This window comes from Cuculus canorus, chromosome 7 (assembly GCF_017976375.1).
Source record: "Cuculus canorus isolate bCucCan1 chromosome 7, bCucCan1.pri, whole genome shotgun sequence".
Classification (NCBI taxonomy): Eukaryota; Metazoa; Chordata; class Aves; order Cuculiformes; family Cuculidae; genus Cuculus; species Cuculus canorus.
The window spans coordinates 34,700,088-34,719,009 of record NC_071407.1 but is presented as its reverse complement, the minus strand read 5'-3'; the positions used below and the strand labels follow the sequence as shown (position 1 = coordinate 34,719,009).

The window sequence follows — 18,922 nt, the reverse complement described above, 5'->3', positions numbered from 1 at the left end:
CAAGGTGTGTGATGGGTTCCCCTTTCACATCTCATGAAAGTCATCCTCTCTGAGTTCAGCAGCTCGGCAAGCTTGAGGCCTCTCAAAGATGTGGCTCCTTGATACAAACAGCCCTTCACATGGGGAAATTCACCAGCACTGGGGAATCAGCTGCCCCTGGGCAACAGGTAGCTCTTCACTACTAGTGGGCAATAGCTGCATCTCTCTCTCCTATGGGTTTGAATGACGCTTAAAGGCCAAAAGGGTAGGAAGGAAGGAAGGAGGAAACATGAATGTCTTTTTTTTTCTTGTCTTTTTTTTTTTTTCCCTGGGTTTCAGCCAATATTTTTAATGGCCTTTTTAAACTCTGAGAGCGTTGGCTGAGGGCAATTAAACATTATGGCCCTCATCTATAAAACTCCTCCTTATAGCAGTGTTTCTCCAAAATGATGCCTATGCCGCCATCCATTCCTCAATGAGCCTGGAAAAACACTCTGAATGGGACTCTGCGATCCGTCCCATTGCTCCCGACCCGGTGCCGCACTGGCCCTTGCCTTCCCATTCCTCTGCCCAGCTGTGGTAGACATAAGAGCTTCTGCTCTCCCTGCACCAACACATGGATGGAGGGAAAGTTTTCCTTCTCCTTTTTACCCATGTCATAACCAGAAGCTGATTTTGCATGTCCTGAGCAAGCCGGTTCCCTGCAAGCCGACAGCAACGAGTCAGCCAGAAATGCATTCATATTACTACGCCAACGTTCATTCTTTGTTGTTGCTGTTGTTCTCATCTTTCCACTGTCTTTCTGAGTAGTTAAAAACATCTTGCAATTTGCTTTCCTTCTTTCTCTACTCCCTTTTGCTGCCTAGCCTTTCCCTTTCTGCCATGTCTCCAATTCCTACTCCGGCTCTCCGTCCCAGAGAGAGAGTGAGGGAGCCTCTTTGTCCAGCTCCACAGGTTGGCAGCAGTAGCAGAGGGGCTGAAGTGGAGCCTCTCTTCCCCCAGCGTGTCCCTCTCCAGTGGATGCTAGCTCCTAGGCAGCCTCACATTTATTTTCCGCTTCCTGCTATGCTTATCTTAGGGCCTTCTTTGCTTTCCTAGCACTTGAAATCAGACCTTCTCCTTTGCTGATGAAAGACCCATTTATTCCTTGGTTTTGCCTGCTCTGTGCGATGGAAATGGATCGCCTGGGTTTATGTGAGTGTGCCACATCCTTGTCTTGATGGGGAAGGAAGTGGTGGATGTGCAAGCACCTGTTTAGCAAAAACAAGAGCATGGTCTTGGGTTCCTTTCTCAAACAAGGGGCATGGAAATGAAGTCCTTGGTCTCCATCTAGAAATGCTTTGGAGGTTCAGACCAAACGTCAGGTTAGGAGTAGATGACTCTAGCAGCTGGTAACTCCTGAGCCAAGAGGGCAGTCGTTTCACTGCCTGCCTAGTGTGGAGCAGGAGGTTATGTGTACCATGGCATTAGTACTGCTCATGGCAGAGCGTGTGAGTGGGACAGGAGGAGGTGGGACAGCAGAGGCACCTTTCTGAAGGTAACTTTTCTTCCGTGTCAAGCGTGGCCACTATAGTTTCTGTCTGCATCGTTAAAACAGTTTGCAGGATGTAAACTTGGAGATGGAAAGGTCTGGGCTTCCAAATCCTCAGTGGAACAGGATTATCTGGGAATCTTGCCCAGGAATCAGTTGAAATCCCTGCAGAGCTTCCCTACCCGCTCTGTGTTGTTCATCTCACGTCTGTGCATTGTGGTGTTGCTTCAAAACCAGCAATGAGCAAACCAGGATTTGCTCCGTTGGCGTGCCTGGTGGGCAGCACTGGCCACGCAAGCCTTTGGCCACAGCGCTGGGGCGATGTGCTGAGGACCTGGCTCAGCTTACAGCGTCCACCTGACTCTGAGGCTACTGTTGGTACAAACTCCTACAACCAGCACGGGTGGGAGCAGGACGGAGCAAGATCTGGGAGAGCAGTGGAGTGGGCAGATGCATTGAAAGCCATCAGCTGGTGGGGCTGTCTGCATCATCCACTCCGGACTTAGCTGTGTCTAACCCAAGCTGTGCTTTCTCCTGGGTCAGGAAAGCCGATGGAGGGAGAACGGGAGAGAATTAGGTGAGGAGGAGAAATTATACAGAGGTGGGGAGGGAAAGAGAGAAAAGACGATTTTTTTACCCACCTTTCTTTTTCCCCTCCGCTTGCTCTGAGGAAAGTGAAGATATGAAGATGATTAGAGAGATTTTTGCAAAGAGGGAGTCTCAAGGGAACGTGCATTGTTCAGCAGTTTGAGTACTTCAGGGGGAATCACTGGTCAGAGGAATAATGGAGCAGTGGTTGGAGAGGCATTGTAGAGGAAATTATAAAAAGCCTCTGAGGGATGAGTTTGGAGACACCTCTTCCCATTCTGAAGCTAATTTGCAAACCTGGCAATTCTCTTCTTGTAGACAGCTGCCTCAGAGGGCATCAGATGGATATCTGCCATCTGAGCAGTGTTGGAGAAGCAGAGCTAGAGAAAAGCCTCTGATGTGCAGCCTGGGAAAGTATCTGGGCCCCTTATTTATTCCTCTGCCATTCAAAAAAAGACTGTGGTCAAATATGAAATACATAATCATTTCTAGCAAACAGTGCTCACTGCTGTGTTTAATCCTTTGTGTCAAATTCCTGCCCTATTGACCTATTTCCACTGAAATCCATTGGTCTCTGTGTTTAGAGATGTCTGTGAGCAGAACAATATTTTGTGATTAAAAAGGCATTTTATTACACTTTATATGAGGGGGAGTGTACTAAGATCAGCCTGATGCATAAACTTTACCATGGCAACATGGCATCCTGGAGCATTTAAAATGCCTTGCAGCACAATTCAATATATCTCGTGGAGTGTCCTTCAAACCTGGTATCAGAAGTCTCCCAAAGAGTCAGCCGTAAATTACAGAGCAAAGGTGGGAAGTCAAGATTGGAAGAGGGAAGTCATCCAAGAGAGGAGACTGAAGATCTTCATGTATGGCAGCAAGAAGTTAGATTAAAAACTAAAAGCAAGGCTGCTGCTAATATTTTAAGTAGCAGTGCATCAGTTCATTAAGCTGGCTAGCAGTCAATGGGCCATTTCGGATGGAGAGAAGAGAGGACCAAGGACAGAAATAGGAAGCATTTGGCCCGAGAGAAAGATATAAAGGCTCAGTAATGGGGAAGAAAGGTGTTATGGCATTTAGGGCTCGGGGAGAGAGAGGAGATGCTGGCAGCCTGCGGCTTGTGAAGGCCAGCGTGGCCTCTGGGGTTGGGAGGGGAGGATAGAGCCAGACCCGGAGGCTTTGGATATCCTGGGGAAAGTGTAGCCATGGTTAAACAGGGGATTGGAAGGGAGTGAGGTGGACGCTGAATGATAGAAAACAACTTTCTGTGGCAGCAGATCTGTCTTGCGGCTCCCTTCCAGGGAAATGACAAATGCTGTGTGTTTCGTTCATGCTGAGATATATTGAGAAGACAGGGAGGTTGGTTGGGGTTTTTTTTATTTTTATTTTTTTACTGGGATGTATATAGCATACCTGCAGGGTTTCCTCACTCCCATTCGGGGCCGGATCGGGGGTTTCTGCAGACCGTGAGATGAGGGGAGTGGTGTGGGTGGCCATATGCCTATGTATACCCTCCTTGGTCATCACTAATTAAGCAGCCTCCCATAGCGGTCTCTCAGGCCACCATCAGGTAGTCCAGGCTCTGCATACCAATTGCTTTCTTTTGTCTGGCTGACAGAGGGAGCACCTGGACTGTCACAAGAGCGTTCGGAGTGCAGGACGTTTGTCTTCTTAGCATCTGGTGGCTGCGAGACTCAAGTGTTGTCTTAATCCTCTCTGGGTGTCTAATTCCAGAGGAGGGGTCAAGCTGAGGATAGGATGCTCAGTGGAGACAATACGGTGCTCCATGGCACACTGTGTGGTTCCTTGCACACCAGCACGGAGGCTACATTTGGCTCAAGTAGAGGAATACGAGGCAGCTGCTTGCGGTCAGCACATCTGGAAAGAGCATAAGAGCAGGGCAAGTGCCTATAGTATTTATCCTAATACTCTCCCTGGCACCAAATATGTCAAACTAAGAAAATCCTTCAGCTGCATGTGGCTTCTCTGTTATTTGATGGATCTTTCTTTCATTAATCTCCACTCCTCTGGCAAGAGGCCCCACCATTAAAGTACTGTTCATGTGTGAAAAATTACTTGTGAGCTTGGTTCGTCTGTGCTTTCCTCTGATTAACCGACTGATGTCCTTCACTCTTGTATTTTAAGAGTGAGGCTGTGCCCACACAAGGGACGTGGTGCCCACGCAGTTGTTCAGAAAGGAGGACCTGGATTTGGGCCTGGTTTTGTCTGTGCCGTTGTGTGTTTTAACAAAGCAAATCCTTTGAAATTCTTCAGCTGCCTGCAGTATTCACGGCTTTACTGGCTGTTGGAGGGAAAGCACCGTTTTGAGCCCTGAGCTGAGGCAGGTGAAAGAAGACCATTTACAGCCATTACATTTTAAAACACATTGAGATAATGTGCAGGGTTTGCAGAGCCCACTGCAGTCTATGTCCAGCTTGGAGTCCCTGGCCTGGCAGTGGATCTGCTCTGTAAAACGTCTCTTCCAAGCACCAGGTGTGGTCATGCATGGAGACTGGCAGGAGAAGAGGCTCGTATCCTCCCACTTACCTCTCTGCATTATCCCCCCGCACAATTTGGCACTGGCTGTACCAGCTGCTTGTGCTCACACTGCCTGTTATTTTTCTCAGGTAACACCAACAGCATCTTTGCTCTGGACTACATCAGTGGAGCTTTAACCCTGAACGGGCCGCTGGACCGCGAAAACCCCTTCTATAGTGCTGGATTCATCCTCACGGTGAAGGTGAGACCTCCTCCGTATGGGAGATGCACCAGAAGAATAGGATGGGGAGGGCACCCTACCTGTGGGCATGTCTTTCAAGGTGGATGCACAACGCTGAGATGTGTTACTCCTGTAGGCATCCAGAGCCATGATGTGCTGTTCCCTGGCCAAACCAAGTGGGGTGTTTAACACAGCCCCCTTGTCTGGTGGCCCAAACCATTGTTGCCTCTCTATGGATGTATAGGGTCATTTTTGGTGCCCTGCCTGGCCTTCAGCTAGATCTCCCCGTGGCTGTATCTTCAGGCAGCATACCAACGCCCCGTGACTGCAAATAGCATGACATCCCTACATTCAGGCACCTGATTAGTTGCTATTCCCACTTTTCTCTCCAAAAGCCCAGGAAAACTGGAACATTTTGTCATGTCAGCAGTCAGCGGTGTAACAGGGCATAGTGTGCGTCTGCCTGGTGCTGGCAGGCACGGGGAGGGAGTGATGCTGAGAGTTGTCTTGTCAAGAAAAGGCGCTGGAGCATGGTCTTGCAGCCCCACCAGCCCCACCTGAGAGCGGCTCTCTGGCTCTGCAGCCCTGTAATTAAAATCAATACCAAGCTGGGCAGCTGGCTGGAAACGCATTTAGGAGTATAGATTCTGCTAGGCCAGGGTAGGGAAAAATCAGCTTTGTAGGAAGGGTCATTGATTGGGAGGGCAGCAGCCAGCACATCACCTTCTCATTTTGGCAAGTGCAGTGCTTCGTTGGGGGGTGGGTAAAGGGATAAGAAATCGCCCCTCGTGGTCTCAAGTACAGGTTGTACTGTGGGCCTTTGTGCATGGGTAAGAGATCCACATCCATCCCTGGTATCTCTTGGTTTGAGCTGTTGTAGTTTAAATTCAGTGCAAATAGAGAGAAAGAGGATTGTCTGGTTTTAATAGGGACAAAAATATCTGTTTAATCTTGGAAAGGTTTGTGAACCTGAAAACTTGCCCGTTTTCCTGCCTGCATGATAATGGAGTTCCAACTATATTCTGTTGATTTCCTCTTCTCACAAACTTTTCATCCTCCCGCAAATGCCAACTCTAAGCATTCCACATCCCCAGGACCCGAAATGTTCTGTGCTGCTCTTGTCCTGGAGCACACAGTGAAAATACAGCTGGATTGCTCCTTGTTCGGATCAGCCTGTTCTGCTGTTGTGTGCAGAAGCGGTGAATAGCAATGAGCCATGTGGGTCGTGTTAGCATTGCTTTTCTGTGCCCACAGCAAAGCAAGATTATCCAAAGGACAAGAGGAGGGACTCTGCTTGAAAAGGCTGTTTCACAAGTCTTGCTTCTCTGGCAATAAAATCTGCACTCTTTCCTTTTGGGAAGCAAAATTAAAGTCCTTCTTGAGACAGAGGTGTGACATGGAGTCATGACTCAGCTCTGTATTTAGATACATGTTGCCAAATCTATTTTAAGGTCTAAATCTTGTTTTCCTCTGCTGCCCTAGTTTTCTATCCCTTCAGTAACTGTGGGAGTTAGGTCCCTGCTCCTGGTCCCACCTCAAATTAAGGCACAGCAGAGAATAGGAGCGGTCTTTGCTCCATCAGCGCTACCCTTATTTTGATCTCACAAAGCAATTGTGGCAGGGAAATCGCCTACTCATTCCCTTGTGTGGCTCTGAGTCCTGACAAGCTGTTGCATGGTAGGGGCAAGCAAGAACTTGGCCACAGCCATCTCAAAGGAAATGTTAAACCCCTGGGAAGTTTTGCAAGAGTGCTGTGGGTCTTAAGCACGGGTGATGGAGGAGCTGAGTCAATATCTACGTGTGTTAATGGGTCAGCGGTGTGGAAAGGTGCTCAAGGAGGAATGGCAGAACTAACCTAGCACCTTTCATTGGCAAAGCAGAGGAAGCAAAAGCTGCAAAAGTCTCTAATCATGGCATACCTTCTTTTGCATTTATTCTTTGAATAGTAAAGGCTGCCCTGTTGTGTTCTCTCCTTGCAGGGGACAGAGCTGAATGACGACCGCACACCCTCCAATGCCACCGTCACCACCACCTTCAACATCCTCGTCATTGACATCAATGACAATGCGCCCGAGTTCAACAGCTCAGAGTACAGTGTGACCATCACGGAGCTGGCCCAGGTGGGCTTTGCCCTTCCCCTCTTCATCCAGGTGCAGGACAAAGATGAGGTGAGGTATCCCCTGCCGCGGGCGCTTGTGTCTATACTTTGCAAGGTAGTACCGGTGTGATTTTGGTGGGTGCAGGGAAGGATAAATCACTCATGAAACTGTGATGAGGTCCATGGTTATGTCCTATACCCACTTTTTCAGCTGTTACTGCTGCCCTTGCTCTGCTTGCTCAGTACCCCAAGTGCAGATGCTCTCCCCAGAGCACAGGCACAGAGTGAGCTTTAATGCAGTCAGGATTGCACGGCCACTGAGAGCCAGAAAATAGGATTGTGTGGGATGCTGATTCTCGCCTGCTTCTGAGGGCTCATCGGCCAGCCCTTTGCCGGTCTGAGAAATAGAGAAGGTTTTCTGCTGGGATCCAAAAGGACCTGCCAGGGAGGGGAAAAGAAGAACCTCAGGGCTCCCTGCCCTAGCAGGCTCAGGGGATGCTGCTGCTGTCAGGGAGGAGGATAGAGATACCAGCTAGTGTGAGGGTGGAGGAACTGTTGTGGGGGACTGGAGCCCCAGCTCATCGCTGCAAATGAGCCGGGAGCACTGGAGGCTTGTTCTTCCCTCGTGTTAATGGAGCTGCTCTTTGTTGCACATCGGCCCATGCTACGTAGGGATGGCAGCATGTTTTCCAGCCTTGGGCTTGCAGCCTTCAATTACTCTGATTATTTGACTTGTGCAGTTCACGTCTGGCTGCTTCTGTGAGCCGTTACCCTCCAACCCCGCCACGCTGCCTGGTGTCTGCTTCAAACAAGTGCTGACACCTCATGGTGAACTTTCCAAAATCTCTTGGAAAGGCTCTGGTTTACAGGTTCCTGCTGTCCTCACTCCTCTTCAGACTGAGAGAGATGCAGGGAGAGGGATTGTAGAGTAAATGGCATTGTCAGGAGGATTTCATGATGGTTCAAGTGAACAGCATGATAGCACCAAGGAATATGAACCAAAACATCTCCCTCTGCCTCCCAAAATCCCATTGGGTCAGTTAAAACGTGCGTCTTCTAAGATGCCTTTGCTGGCTGAAATGATGGATTTGCTTTTTTTTTTCCCACAGCCCTGGGTGGAGTTCATTGTGTCTCATGAAACCCAGAAATCCCCTTTTTTTCTTGTGAAGTGATTATGACACAGGGCTAATAATCTACTTCTGATGTGATGTCAGCATCCAAGAGTTATGAGTTCAGCCTGAAGAGGTGCAGATGAGCTATTAAGCAGATAAAGAGACTGTTTTCTCTTGAAAATGTCAATTGCTAATAAAGAAGAAATGGATATGACAGATGCTTAGGATAGTTTCTGAATAGTGCCACTGTCGAGCTTTCTGAGAGATGTCAGCAGATCCATTCTTGAAGGGCATTGTAGCACTTCTGTTTGTGCCAGGAGGATGAAGGGTCTGTCATTATTTCTGGTTAAAAGCTAGTTTTGCTGGAGTGACTCCCATTCAAGAATTCACTTTTCAGCCTTGCTAATTTTAAAAAGGGAGAATAAAAAATAGCCTTGCCTTCCCGATTGCGCCAGCAAAAAATAGACTCGTTCTTTTAGCGTATTTCTTTAACTTCCCGAGATTTCCCCAAAAGAAATGACTGAGATTTTTAAAATTGCTGAGAGAGGACCTCTTGCGCTAAGGGAGTCTGAAGGAGTTTTACTGTACGTGTCTTTGCAAAGATTATATTAGCACAGATTGCTTTGACCGTAGCATTATTTTCCCTGATAAGAAGCACAGGAGAGCTGATGTCTTGGAATATCTAGAGGGAGGAAAGTTATAAGCAATTGGGGTTTTTTTTCTGCATTATCCTGCGGTGGATCTTTCATCATTCACCCCCCGTGGATGCTTGCAACTGGATTAACTATCAAGGTGGCTCTTTGGAGGAAAAAAATGGGAAGAGGATACCCTGGTCATGAAAAAGATGTATATGAGATAGAGGTAGGACTTGCATCTGCAGCCAGGCTTGTTCTAGCACTGCTGCCTGGGCAGTGTATTTATAGGAGTCCCCAGGCCCCCCAGACTTCCAGTAAAATCTTACAGAAAGGGAAGATTGTTGCCCAACAGTGGTATTTCTCAAGTACCTCGTGAGAATTCCGAGGTTTTTACAAACCATCTGGATATGAGGTAGCTGAGATAGCACTGGATTCTCTCAGCTCTCCGTGGAGGCGGGAGCGGAGGGATGAGATGACGAGGACCGAGGTCTGCAGGCAAGGATGTGACTGAGGACATGGCTGACAAAAGCTATTTTGCCAACGTGGCTTTCACGCTGGAGATGACACAATTCATTTGTGTAAGGGGCAAGGAAAAACAAGAAGAGAATTGTACACGTCTCCAGGGAGAGCAGCTAAATAAATAAATGAGAGCAGATGGATAGAGACACATGAAATCAAAGCCAGAGTCTTCATGAAGATCATTTTGCTCAAGGTTTGTCTCCTGCCTCCTGATCTATGTTGTAAAGTCCTGGGAGAGCCAATTGGCCGGCTGGTTTCTTTCTTGATCCAAGCCATCCAGCTTTGTTCTGGCCCTTCCATCAAATTTTGCCACTGTTCCTTCAGCCCTCATGCTTGTTGAAATCCTACTTGGATTGAGCATCCCACACCTGACCTTGCCCTATGCAGGGGTCCCATGGGTTTCGGTGGCTTTGGGGAACCTGCCTGCTGTCGCACCCTGCTTGTGCCTTTGTAGAGCTGCAGAAAGGGGTGTTGCATAGGTCTGGCCCTTAAAACACACTGCGTGGGCCGCCGAGGCTGTTAAACAAGGTGGTGTTTTGTAACCAGGCCCACACGGTCTTTTTAAGTGGTGGGGTTTTGGTCTTTCTTACTTCTGGTGTGCTTCGCACAAACCTAAATGATTGCTTTTTGAAAGAGTTAGATTAAATGATTCAGCAAAGCACTTAAAAATGTATTTACATTGTGCACAAGACCACGCTTGAAAGCATGCGCTTGAATTTACCTCAATGTTTAAGTGCCCTTCTGGAGCTAAGCTAGTATTAATGTCTCACACAAGGTACCTAAGCAGGGTGCCTCCGTGGAGAAACCCGTTCCTCTGAGTCTGTCCCTTGAACGTGGTCACAGTCTTGCTCCCAGAGGAGCTGGCGGGGGATGTGAGGTGGGATAAGGAACATCACAAGGGTACACGCGCTCGGGTTAAGTTGAGATGACCCCAGCTGTGGATTCAGGGTGCAGCCAAGAGGTGTTCCACTGGCTCTGCTGGTTTTTCCTTTTGCATTCTCTATCAGTTATCGACAACACTTGAATGCAGGAGAAATCAGTGCAAAGGGTTTGCCCAGGGCTTTGGACCTGGCCTTCTGTGAACAAAGGAAAAAAAACATTAACCTCTGTGCGGCTGAGTTTCAATCTCTGCCAGACAGGCAGGAAACCACTTAAATACCTTCCCTAAACTGTTTGAGAGCTGGTTATGAAAATCTGTGAGAGTTTCTCAGTATTTAGACTGAGCCTATACCCAACTGGACACTGCAGAAGACCTGCATGTATATTCATACAGCCTTCCAGGCTGGGGCTGGAATCCTCACATCGCGATAGATCAGCAGGGATGAAGAAATCCTGTATATGAGATGGAAGATTAAAGCCTTGAATTATCCAAGGTTTGTTTTCAGGTTGAGAGCAAAAGCCCTGAGCTGTGGAGTACATTTGTGTTAATTCAGAGGACTGGTTAGCTCAGTCTCCTCTGCTCCAAGGCTGGCTGAGGTGGGGGACATGGAAATCCTTTCTGGATACGCTGCTATTTTATAACCTGCTAGCTTGGTGCAGTATTTTAGGAAGAGGGTAAGGGTTTGGCAGTCAGGAAAAGGAGCAGGGCATCCTTCAGGGTATCCCCCATTTGAGCTTCCTATCACTGCAAGATTCACAGAGGAATTTTAAGAGAAACAGCAGCGTACTTTCCCAGGACACGGCAGAGAAACTAGCTCTTCTACCCTGGCTTTCACTTGATTTTCCTTGATGCGGTTGACTGAAGAGGAAGAAAAGGGCAGAAGCTGTATAAAGCACAAGTATGATGGGCTGACATTTTAAAATCATTCCGAAACAATTCTCCAAAATAAGCATATTGAGGAAGATAAATGGGGAATTTAAAAAAAAAAAAAAAAAGAAAAGAAAATCCAGGCCATGGGAATACACGGTATTGGTTGCATTCAGCTACACCGAAGACTCGCGCAGGGATATCGTATGTGCCCATGTGTGTGCAGGTGCAATATATGAATCATCTGTAACGTATATATGCATATGACAGACACGCACACTATAAATATGATCTACATGCAAAGAACTGTAAAAGGGGAATTGATGGCGCTCAAGTATTCTCTCCCAAAAGTGCCAGCTGCCAGTCGGGCTGAATTAGATTTCACAGGGGTTTTTGCAATACATGGAATTCACCAGCAAATTACCCCTAAAGAGGGAAAATCAATCATTTGGAGCAGAGATAAGCTGAAGGCGAGACAGCCTCGGATTGATCCCAAATGTGCAGGCGTGTGTGGAATTCAGCAGATAACCTGGGGAGAACAGGAAAGGAGAAAACTCCTCTGGGGATGGGGGAGCGGGCAAGGACTACCACTTAGGATGGACAGAAAGATGGGTGAAAAGGGCTTCCAGCATTGGGAGGAAGATCAGAAAGGCTAGGGAGCATTTTACTCCTGGCATCCTGCATCATCTGCAGCCCTGGTGAGGTCCTTAGAGATGTAAGGGACAAGAGCCCCTGTCCAGTGAACTGTTGAATGGGTCGTTGATGCTGTCTGCTTGGGTGCTGGGTGAGCAATAGGTGCTGGGTGAGCAATGGGTGCTGGGTGAGCAATAGGTGCTGGGAGCCGGAGCTGGCTGCCCAGGAAGCTGGAGAGAGGCAGGCAGCTCCAGAGGGGCTATTCAGAGCGCTCGAGTTAAATGCCTTGAAGTGGGTGGAGAGAATAACCCTCTCTCTGCCTTGTGTTTTCCAAGGAGGGATTAAGCATTATTTGTCTCTGACTAGCTAGAACCAGGCATAAGGTATCCAAACTGTACAAAGAGGCACTAATTACCTTTTTTTTTAAAAAAAAAAATCCCTTTCTCTTAAAAAAAAAAATAATCCATTTTTACCTTCCTCCTCCAGCGCTCCAGAACTCTTAGCGCTTTCCTTTCTTTCAGACTTACCAGAATGAGGTATATTATACACACCTCAGCTTTTCGTAGGTAATAGCCCGTGCCTAGGAAGTGGCTGGAACGAAAGCTGGAGTTACAGTGGATTTTGTGCATAGAAAGGTAGGGCTCTCTGTTTTGGAAAAGCACCTGAGCTAGGAGAGAGGGAACCAAAGACACCCCTGTACCGAGCCAGTATGAAGAGCAGAAAACTGAGGGCGCTAAGCTGCTCTTCCCAAATATAGCTCACTTTGTGCTGAAAACATTTGCATGATGCACCTTGGAGATTTCAGAGTGGTATGGTTGAGGCCGGGTTGTTTGCTTATCTCGGGGCTTGGGTTATTGTTTTTATTTTGCATTTTTGTGTAGCCATTGGTAAGTGATGCTAAATACTTATTTTGACTAGTGGAAGGCTGAATAATTTTTGAGGCATTTCTATGTGCACTTCCTTGAGGGAAGGGGCTGGGTAGGAGCAGGAGCTATGGATGAAGCCGTTGGGTGATGCTGAGTGAAAAAAAGCAGGGTTAAAGCTTGTGATCCGTCCTCAGTCAAGGCTGGAACAGCTGATGTGACTGCTCCTGGCCTCCTGTGTGACGAGGGGTTCTTTGGTTCAGGGTGAAACATGTCCTGTGACTGTGTCTTGCAGGTTGGGAGAGCAGAATTTTGATGATAGTTGACAGCAGGTGCGTGTGCAGTCCCACGTGTGCCTGGGACCTCTGGAGGGACACACATACCCTCCTCCTGCCGTATCCCCACCTCACACCTGAGTTTCTGCCCTCTCAGGGACTGTCTTCCCTCTGCTCCAGCCTCCTTAAATATTAAGACAGAGATTGTGCACGTGGGGCTGGCAAACTGCTCCATCACATATCGGTCAAATACGCAGCATTTGGGGTGGCAGTCGCGTGTTCGGAATTTGGGTATCGGCGTGCGGCTGCTGATGGCATTGTGGCAGCAGGGACACGATGCGGCTCCTGTTACACGCTCTGAGGAGTACACACGCAAAGAGCAAAGTAATAATTATGCCCAACTGCAGCTACAATTGTCTTTTAGCTGAATTGACATGAAATTTCCATCAGCTGCGGTGCTGGCTACGGCTGGGAGGAGGTTTGATTGCCGGGAAGGAGGCAGCGGGCAGCCTCAAGCCACAGCAAGCATTGGCCTCACATACTGGCATGGAATGAGTGGAGCTGGGAAATGCACAACTGTGTCCCAGCTTTGTGTAAGAGCAAACTTCCCTTAGAAGCCTGTTTTCTTTATGGCTCAATTTGTTTCAGACAGAGGGTGCACGCAGAAGGGTTTATGATTGTACGGTTGCTAAGCTTTGGCGGGCTGCTCGTTAATTTATGCCTCTAAAAGAAGGCAAAGAAGCCGATTTGTTTTCAGTGGTGGGAAAACCCTTGAACAATAGAGGACATGATGGGTAAGGGGCCAGAGGGGGAAAACAAGCAGCTAAAGCAAGTCCTTGCACCGATAGAATGTCCATGCATCCCGTGCTCATCCTTAGCAGTGCAAAGAGATGATGGTGATACTGGAGCTGGCTCGTCCGTGATCCCACTACTGCATGCCAGGACCTTTGCAAGCCCAGGGAGATGACACTTGTTTTTCTTCTTTATGAACATGTTTCAGATCCATTGTTTGCTCTGGGTGGCAGGAGCAGGGAGGAAGGGGTTGAGGAAAATATAAGCAGCTCCCTGTGGCTTCCTCCAGAGCGGGTGGTACTGGCTGTGAGCTGGGCTGAGCCAGCCCCTTCTGCTGGGCAGCTGATAACAATTTGAATATTCAGATTTGCTTTCAGCCATCCACAGGGGGTTCACAGGCTCCAGGAACCAGGAGCAAGGAAAGCAGCATGGGGCCAGAAACAAAAAAATAAATATCCGAATAAATATATAAATGGCAACTCACAGCAGCCCTCCTGAGAAGCAGATGTATTCCCCTTCTCCAGAACTCACATGGAGAGACTGAGACACTCGAGGGGCTGCTAATTAGGATGGTGGGTATCTGGCGGCCGATCTCCTTCCCCAGCTGGAGGGGAATTAATCCACCCGGCTCTCTTCCCATAAGTACTTGGATTTCTTTTGATCTTTCAACTTATATTTTGTGCCTCCAACAAACTCGCTCCTCTTTGGCTTCCAAGAAAAGTCCCTCACATCTCACCACCATGAAAGGTGCTTTTGTCTACTGCAAAGAGGGCACCGGGCCCTGGGAGAGACACTGAGGGCTCATCAGCAAAGCTGAGCAGAAATTCCTCTATGAAATGGCTTTTTGTCGCTAGTGAAAAATGGACATTTGCTATAAATTCTCATCTTAAGGATAGGGTATGAAACAACAGCTTGGGGAGTGATACTTCCTCTTGCCATTCTCAGTATCCTCTGCTCCCTCCCTCTCAGGCTGAGTATTGGAGCAGGGGAGCATCACTCACTCATGCCAGGGTTGGCATTTCCCAGTTTGCCAGCAGAATACCTTTTAGAAGGAGCCAAGTCTGCCCCAAGATGGGTCCCTTTTGTTTCCTCTGTCTGTCATCCACCAGCTGAGCATTGGTAGGCTCCTTGGGCGCTGGGTGTCCTCAAGGCTTGCTCCAGTGGCTCCCTGCATGCCCTTGGGGTTTGCTCCTGCCAAGCCGCGTGGCTCTGCTGGAGATGCTCAGCTTGCCCCCCACTCTGTTGGCTGTTGGGGGGTGCAAAGAGGAGGAGGGCAAGGATTCTGCTCGTGTCGTTGGCTCTCGGCGGTCACGCTTAGCCAGCTTTTGCTATTAGTGCCCCTTCGTGCATTTAATTGGCCCCTTTTTCTGATAGGAGGGAGGTCATTCAGGGAAAATTGAAAATACAGCTCTGGCAGCTTCGGAACTTGCTTTTCATGTGCTCTGCTGGGTCGTGCATTGCAAAGGGGCATCGTGCCTCGAGCAAGGGTCTTGAAATGCTGCTGTCAGTATGTCGGTGGTCCTGCTGCTTTGCCAGCCAGGTCTTGGGACAGGAGGAGTTTTCCAGTTCCCAGTTTGAGCTATCTATCCTACTGGAAAGAGACCTCTGCTTGGGAGAGACACCTGTGCTATGGCAATGAAATCCCAGAGCATGATACCCTGTGCAGTACATGGATCTCAAAATAGTAAAAGGGATTTTCCCTCCAGACGTGTGCTCTGTAGGTTTATCCCAGGGATGCATTCTTTTCATGTGCACATAGATTTTGTATAAAATGGGTACACATGGAAAGATTTATAGAAATCATATGCATTGTACACCCAGTAAGTGTAATAAAACACAGCAAAGCGTGCTTAAGGTTGGTGCCAAATCCTGTGACTTAGTTAAACACACCCAAGCAGAGAAATACTCCCGTGTTTCTAGTAACTGCGTTTTTTACACATCTGAAGGTGAAGGGCTGCACCCAAGCTGGTGGCTCTGGCAAGTTTGCACCCGGTGCACAGGCTTTGCAGCTGGGTCCATGCTTTTGCCCCACGCTGACCAGCTGACTATCCCCAGGTGCCCACAGCCTTAACCCACTGGGTGCTTCCTCCTTTGTCACTGTCAACCTTCCTCTCTCCCTTCCCAGGGACCCAACAGCGTTTTCGAGGTTTACCTGGTGGGCAACAACTCCAATCACTTCATCATCTCGCCAACCTCCATCCAGGGGAAGGCGGACATCCGCGTCCGTGTGGCAGTGCCTCTGGATTTTGAGACCATTCCTCGCTATGAATTTTCGGTACGGGGACTGTGGGGACAGGAGAAGTAAGCCGATAACCCTGTGTTCTATCCGTATTTCTAAGAGTTACAGTTAACCAGAGACCATTAATCTCTCTAATCCACGCTATGTAACTCTAGAGCATTACAAAATGGCCAAAATGGAAATAATAATAAAGGAAAAGGACATAGGAAAGAGATTTGTCTGTGCCTTCTCTCTCTTTCCAACATACAATGGCTCAATTACAAGATTTGAAGCAGTGTGTGTTCTCCCTTGCTATGTTGCAGGGCCTTAAAAGCTTTATAAAGCAGAAAACTTTATTTTAAGTGCACCTATCAGGCACCAAAATTCTCCTCAGCCTCCTGCTCCAGCTTTGTCCTGCTCTCTGCCTGTGTTATAAATTCTCAGTGAAGGTAAAGCAGGTTCATGCCATGCTGGCAGTGTTACTCCTGGTGGAAAAGCTGTCGTACATTGATAGAGAAGGATGAGCAAATGCCTGCCTACTCTTCTCCAGGCTGGGGAGGCAGATCCTGCTTCTCCAGTCCACCAGGCGGAGCCTGGGGCTGTTCAGGATATGTGGTTTAGGGCATTTGGCTTGTCCGAGGGCTGAGGTGATCTAGAGCTGAGCAGCTCCTGGAGGAGAGGGAAGGGGCTCTTTCCTTCTTTTAAGCATCCGTGCTTTGGTGGTTAGCACTGAGCTGGCTCCTCTGTTGAGGGAGCTCAGTAGAGCATTGTTCTGTCCATTAAAGAAGAACAGATAACTCTCCCAAGCTTCGCAAACTATGTCTCTAACCCTCCGCTTCCCCTCCCTGTCCAGCTTTTTGCAAATGAGAGCGTCCCAGACCACGTTGGCTTTGCACGTGTGAAGATTAACCTCATCAATGAGAATGACAATCGCCCCATTTTCAGCAAGGCCCTCTATAACGTCAGCCTCTTCGAGAACACCACTGTGGGCACCACTGTCCTCCAGGTCCACGTGAGTAGGAGCATCCTGCCTCAGTTTTCCGAGTCCTTGGCATGCGTGTGGCTTGACAGTGCCCATCACCAAGGGATGGGCTAGGGAACCCGGTAAGGGGGCAGTGGGAGGTGCTGGCAGTGAGGCAGGACGTAGCCCTCCCATGGGCATTTAGAGCAGATGCCTTGACCTTTTCCGGTCCCTCAGAGATGTGTGTGTGGTTCCCACCACGCTGGCAGCTTGAGGAGAGTCCTGCATTTGAAAGGTCTCATCTGCAGACAGCAGCTTCTCCTGCAGATACTGGTCTCAGTGGTCACAATCTTGCTTCTCCCTCCTCCTCACTGTGTGGGATCCCCTGAGTATTTCAGTTGTGTACATGGCTTGTGTCTCAACACATAGTCACTGCCTCACTCTTACCTTGTTTCTTCTGGGAGTAGGTGCTCTGGTGCCTAAAAAAATTAGTCACTTCATCAGTGAAAGTGAGTGCCTGGCATTTATTGTTCAGCTTGGATTTTCTTGCTGGTTCCTTTGCAAGCATCATCTTCCTCAACCAGAGCAAGGTGAATTGAGCCAATAAACGAGTGAATGAATGAAAAAAAAAGGGAATAATTGTATTTAGCAGAGTGTGGTATTAAATAGCTGGCAGCAGAATGGTGGTGCGGCAGGCAGAGGTGGTGCTGATAGTGGGGTGTTTCTGAAGGGCTTGTCTGTCTCATGTGAGTTGGTGGAAGCATCCAAAATCCCTGCCAAGAAGGTATATTTCCCAAAGTGTGAGAGGGATGTCAGTTGATATTGGTGCTGCTGGGGGGGACAGTACAAAACCCTGCACTGGAGAACAATCTAAATTGGTAGCAAAGCTCCTCTAGGATGGGAAATATCAAAGAAGGGAACTTCAAAACCCCTGCTAGGCGTTGGGTGCATTACAACCACTGTCGTTAGTTGTAGGTGACTTTGCTGCCCTCCCGACCTCTGCTGCCCTCACTCTCCCAGGACACAGCCCCTGGTCTCCCATCCGTACAGGCATGCCGATCCAGAGGATAAAAGCCCTGACAAAAGGTTTGGGTGTATGCGCCTGTGTGTAAGTGTATTTACTCTACAAACAGATGGTGTGAAACTGTATAGAGTCCCATAGCTGTTCCCATCTGACAGTTATTAATATTTCAAGCAGATGTTTAGCTAGTCAGGCCGTCAGACACTAAACAATGAGATTGTTACTGCGTCTTCTCTTTCCCCAACTTCCAGCTATGCCAGCATTTCAGAGTGAAGACAAAATGCCAGGAGTTGAATCTTCTATGATAAATCAGAATGGATGCAATTAGCGCTGAAACCCAGATTGCCCTCCCAGCTGATCCTAAACTTTTAACAACCCTCATAAAGTACGAGCTCTTCCTGCTGCTGCCACTTGCCTTTGAGATGCAGCCCTCTGCTTGCTTCCACAGCACTGCCTGTCTGCGCTGTGCCTCTCCAACCATCCCACATACCGCAGGCAAAAAGTCTGCTTTCCTAGCTAATAAATCCCTCCTTTCTTTCCTTTTTTCTTTGCCACTTGCCTGGGAGCTCTTTAGGGGTATTGACCCATAGAGGTTAGAGATGCATTTTTGAAGAAAGCTTGGCCAGCCACACAGAATGCCCAATTCTTCAGTGGCCACTGAATGATGTCCTTGTGAAAAGGGACTTCTGTTGGCTTCACCTGCTCATGTGAAGGGACTCAAATGTCCCTTTGTGCAAATAAGTGCAGGTTTTGCAGCCAGATGGAAAGCTGACACCCTGAAACTGAGTCCTGCTGCTCAGTGACAACATGAAGTATCCTCATATAGCTCTGACCCCTAGGGAAAATGCCACCACCCATTAGGGTTGTGTTTCCAAGGGAAGCTGGAGGGCCATGCATTTGCAGGCGTGATGGGTTTCTAGGGTGCTAAGGGCAAATTAGGAGCTTCATGAGCTTGGGACCGACAGGGAAGTGTGGAGGTTGGGTGAGCAGCTGCCAAAGGATGGCAAGAGGCTTCCCACCAGCCATTGCTGGAGATGGTCAACCACAGCTGGCAGGGTAGAGCAGTGCCTGCAGCTCCTTCCCAGCAAGGAGGTGAGCAGCTAAAACTATGGGGGCCCAAGCAATGGGAGATCTCTGATGATCTGCGCAGCCCAGCATCCTGGGGAAGAAGGAGAAATTGCTCCCCGCAGCCCAGAAGACCCTACGCTGCCTGCCCATCTTCCAGCAA

General features: G+C 48.5%; 1 protein-coding gene across 1 annotated transcript in view; it reads left to right on the top strand.

Annotated features, from left to right (window-relative positions):
* Positions 1–18,922, top strand: part of CDH23 (cadherin related 23) — a 219,539-nt gene that overhangs the window by 117,998 nt on the left and 82,619 nt on the right. Inside the window, exons 10-13 of the mRNA XM_054071251.1 lie at positions 4,729–4,841; positions 6,800–6,988; positions 15,620–15,769; positions 16,566–16,724. Of these exons, the coding sequence (XP_053927226.1) occupies positions 4,729–4,841; positions 6,800–6,988; positions 15,620–15,769; positions 16,566–16,724 (611 nt within the window). The remainder of the gene's footprint in view (positions 1–4,728; positions 4,842–6,799; positions 6,989–15,619; positions 15,770–16,565; positions 16,725–18,922) is intronic.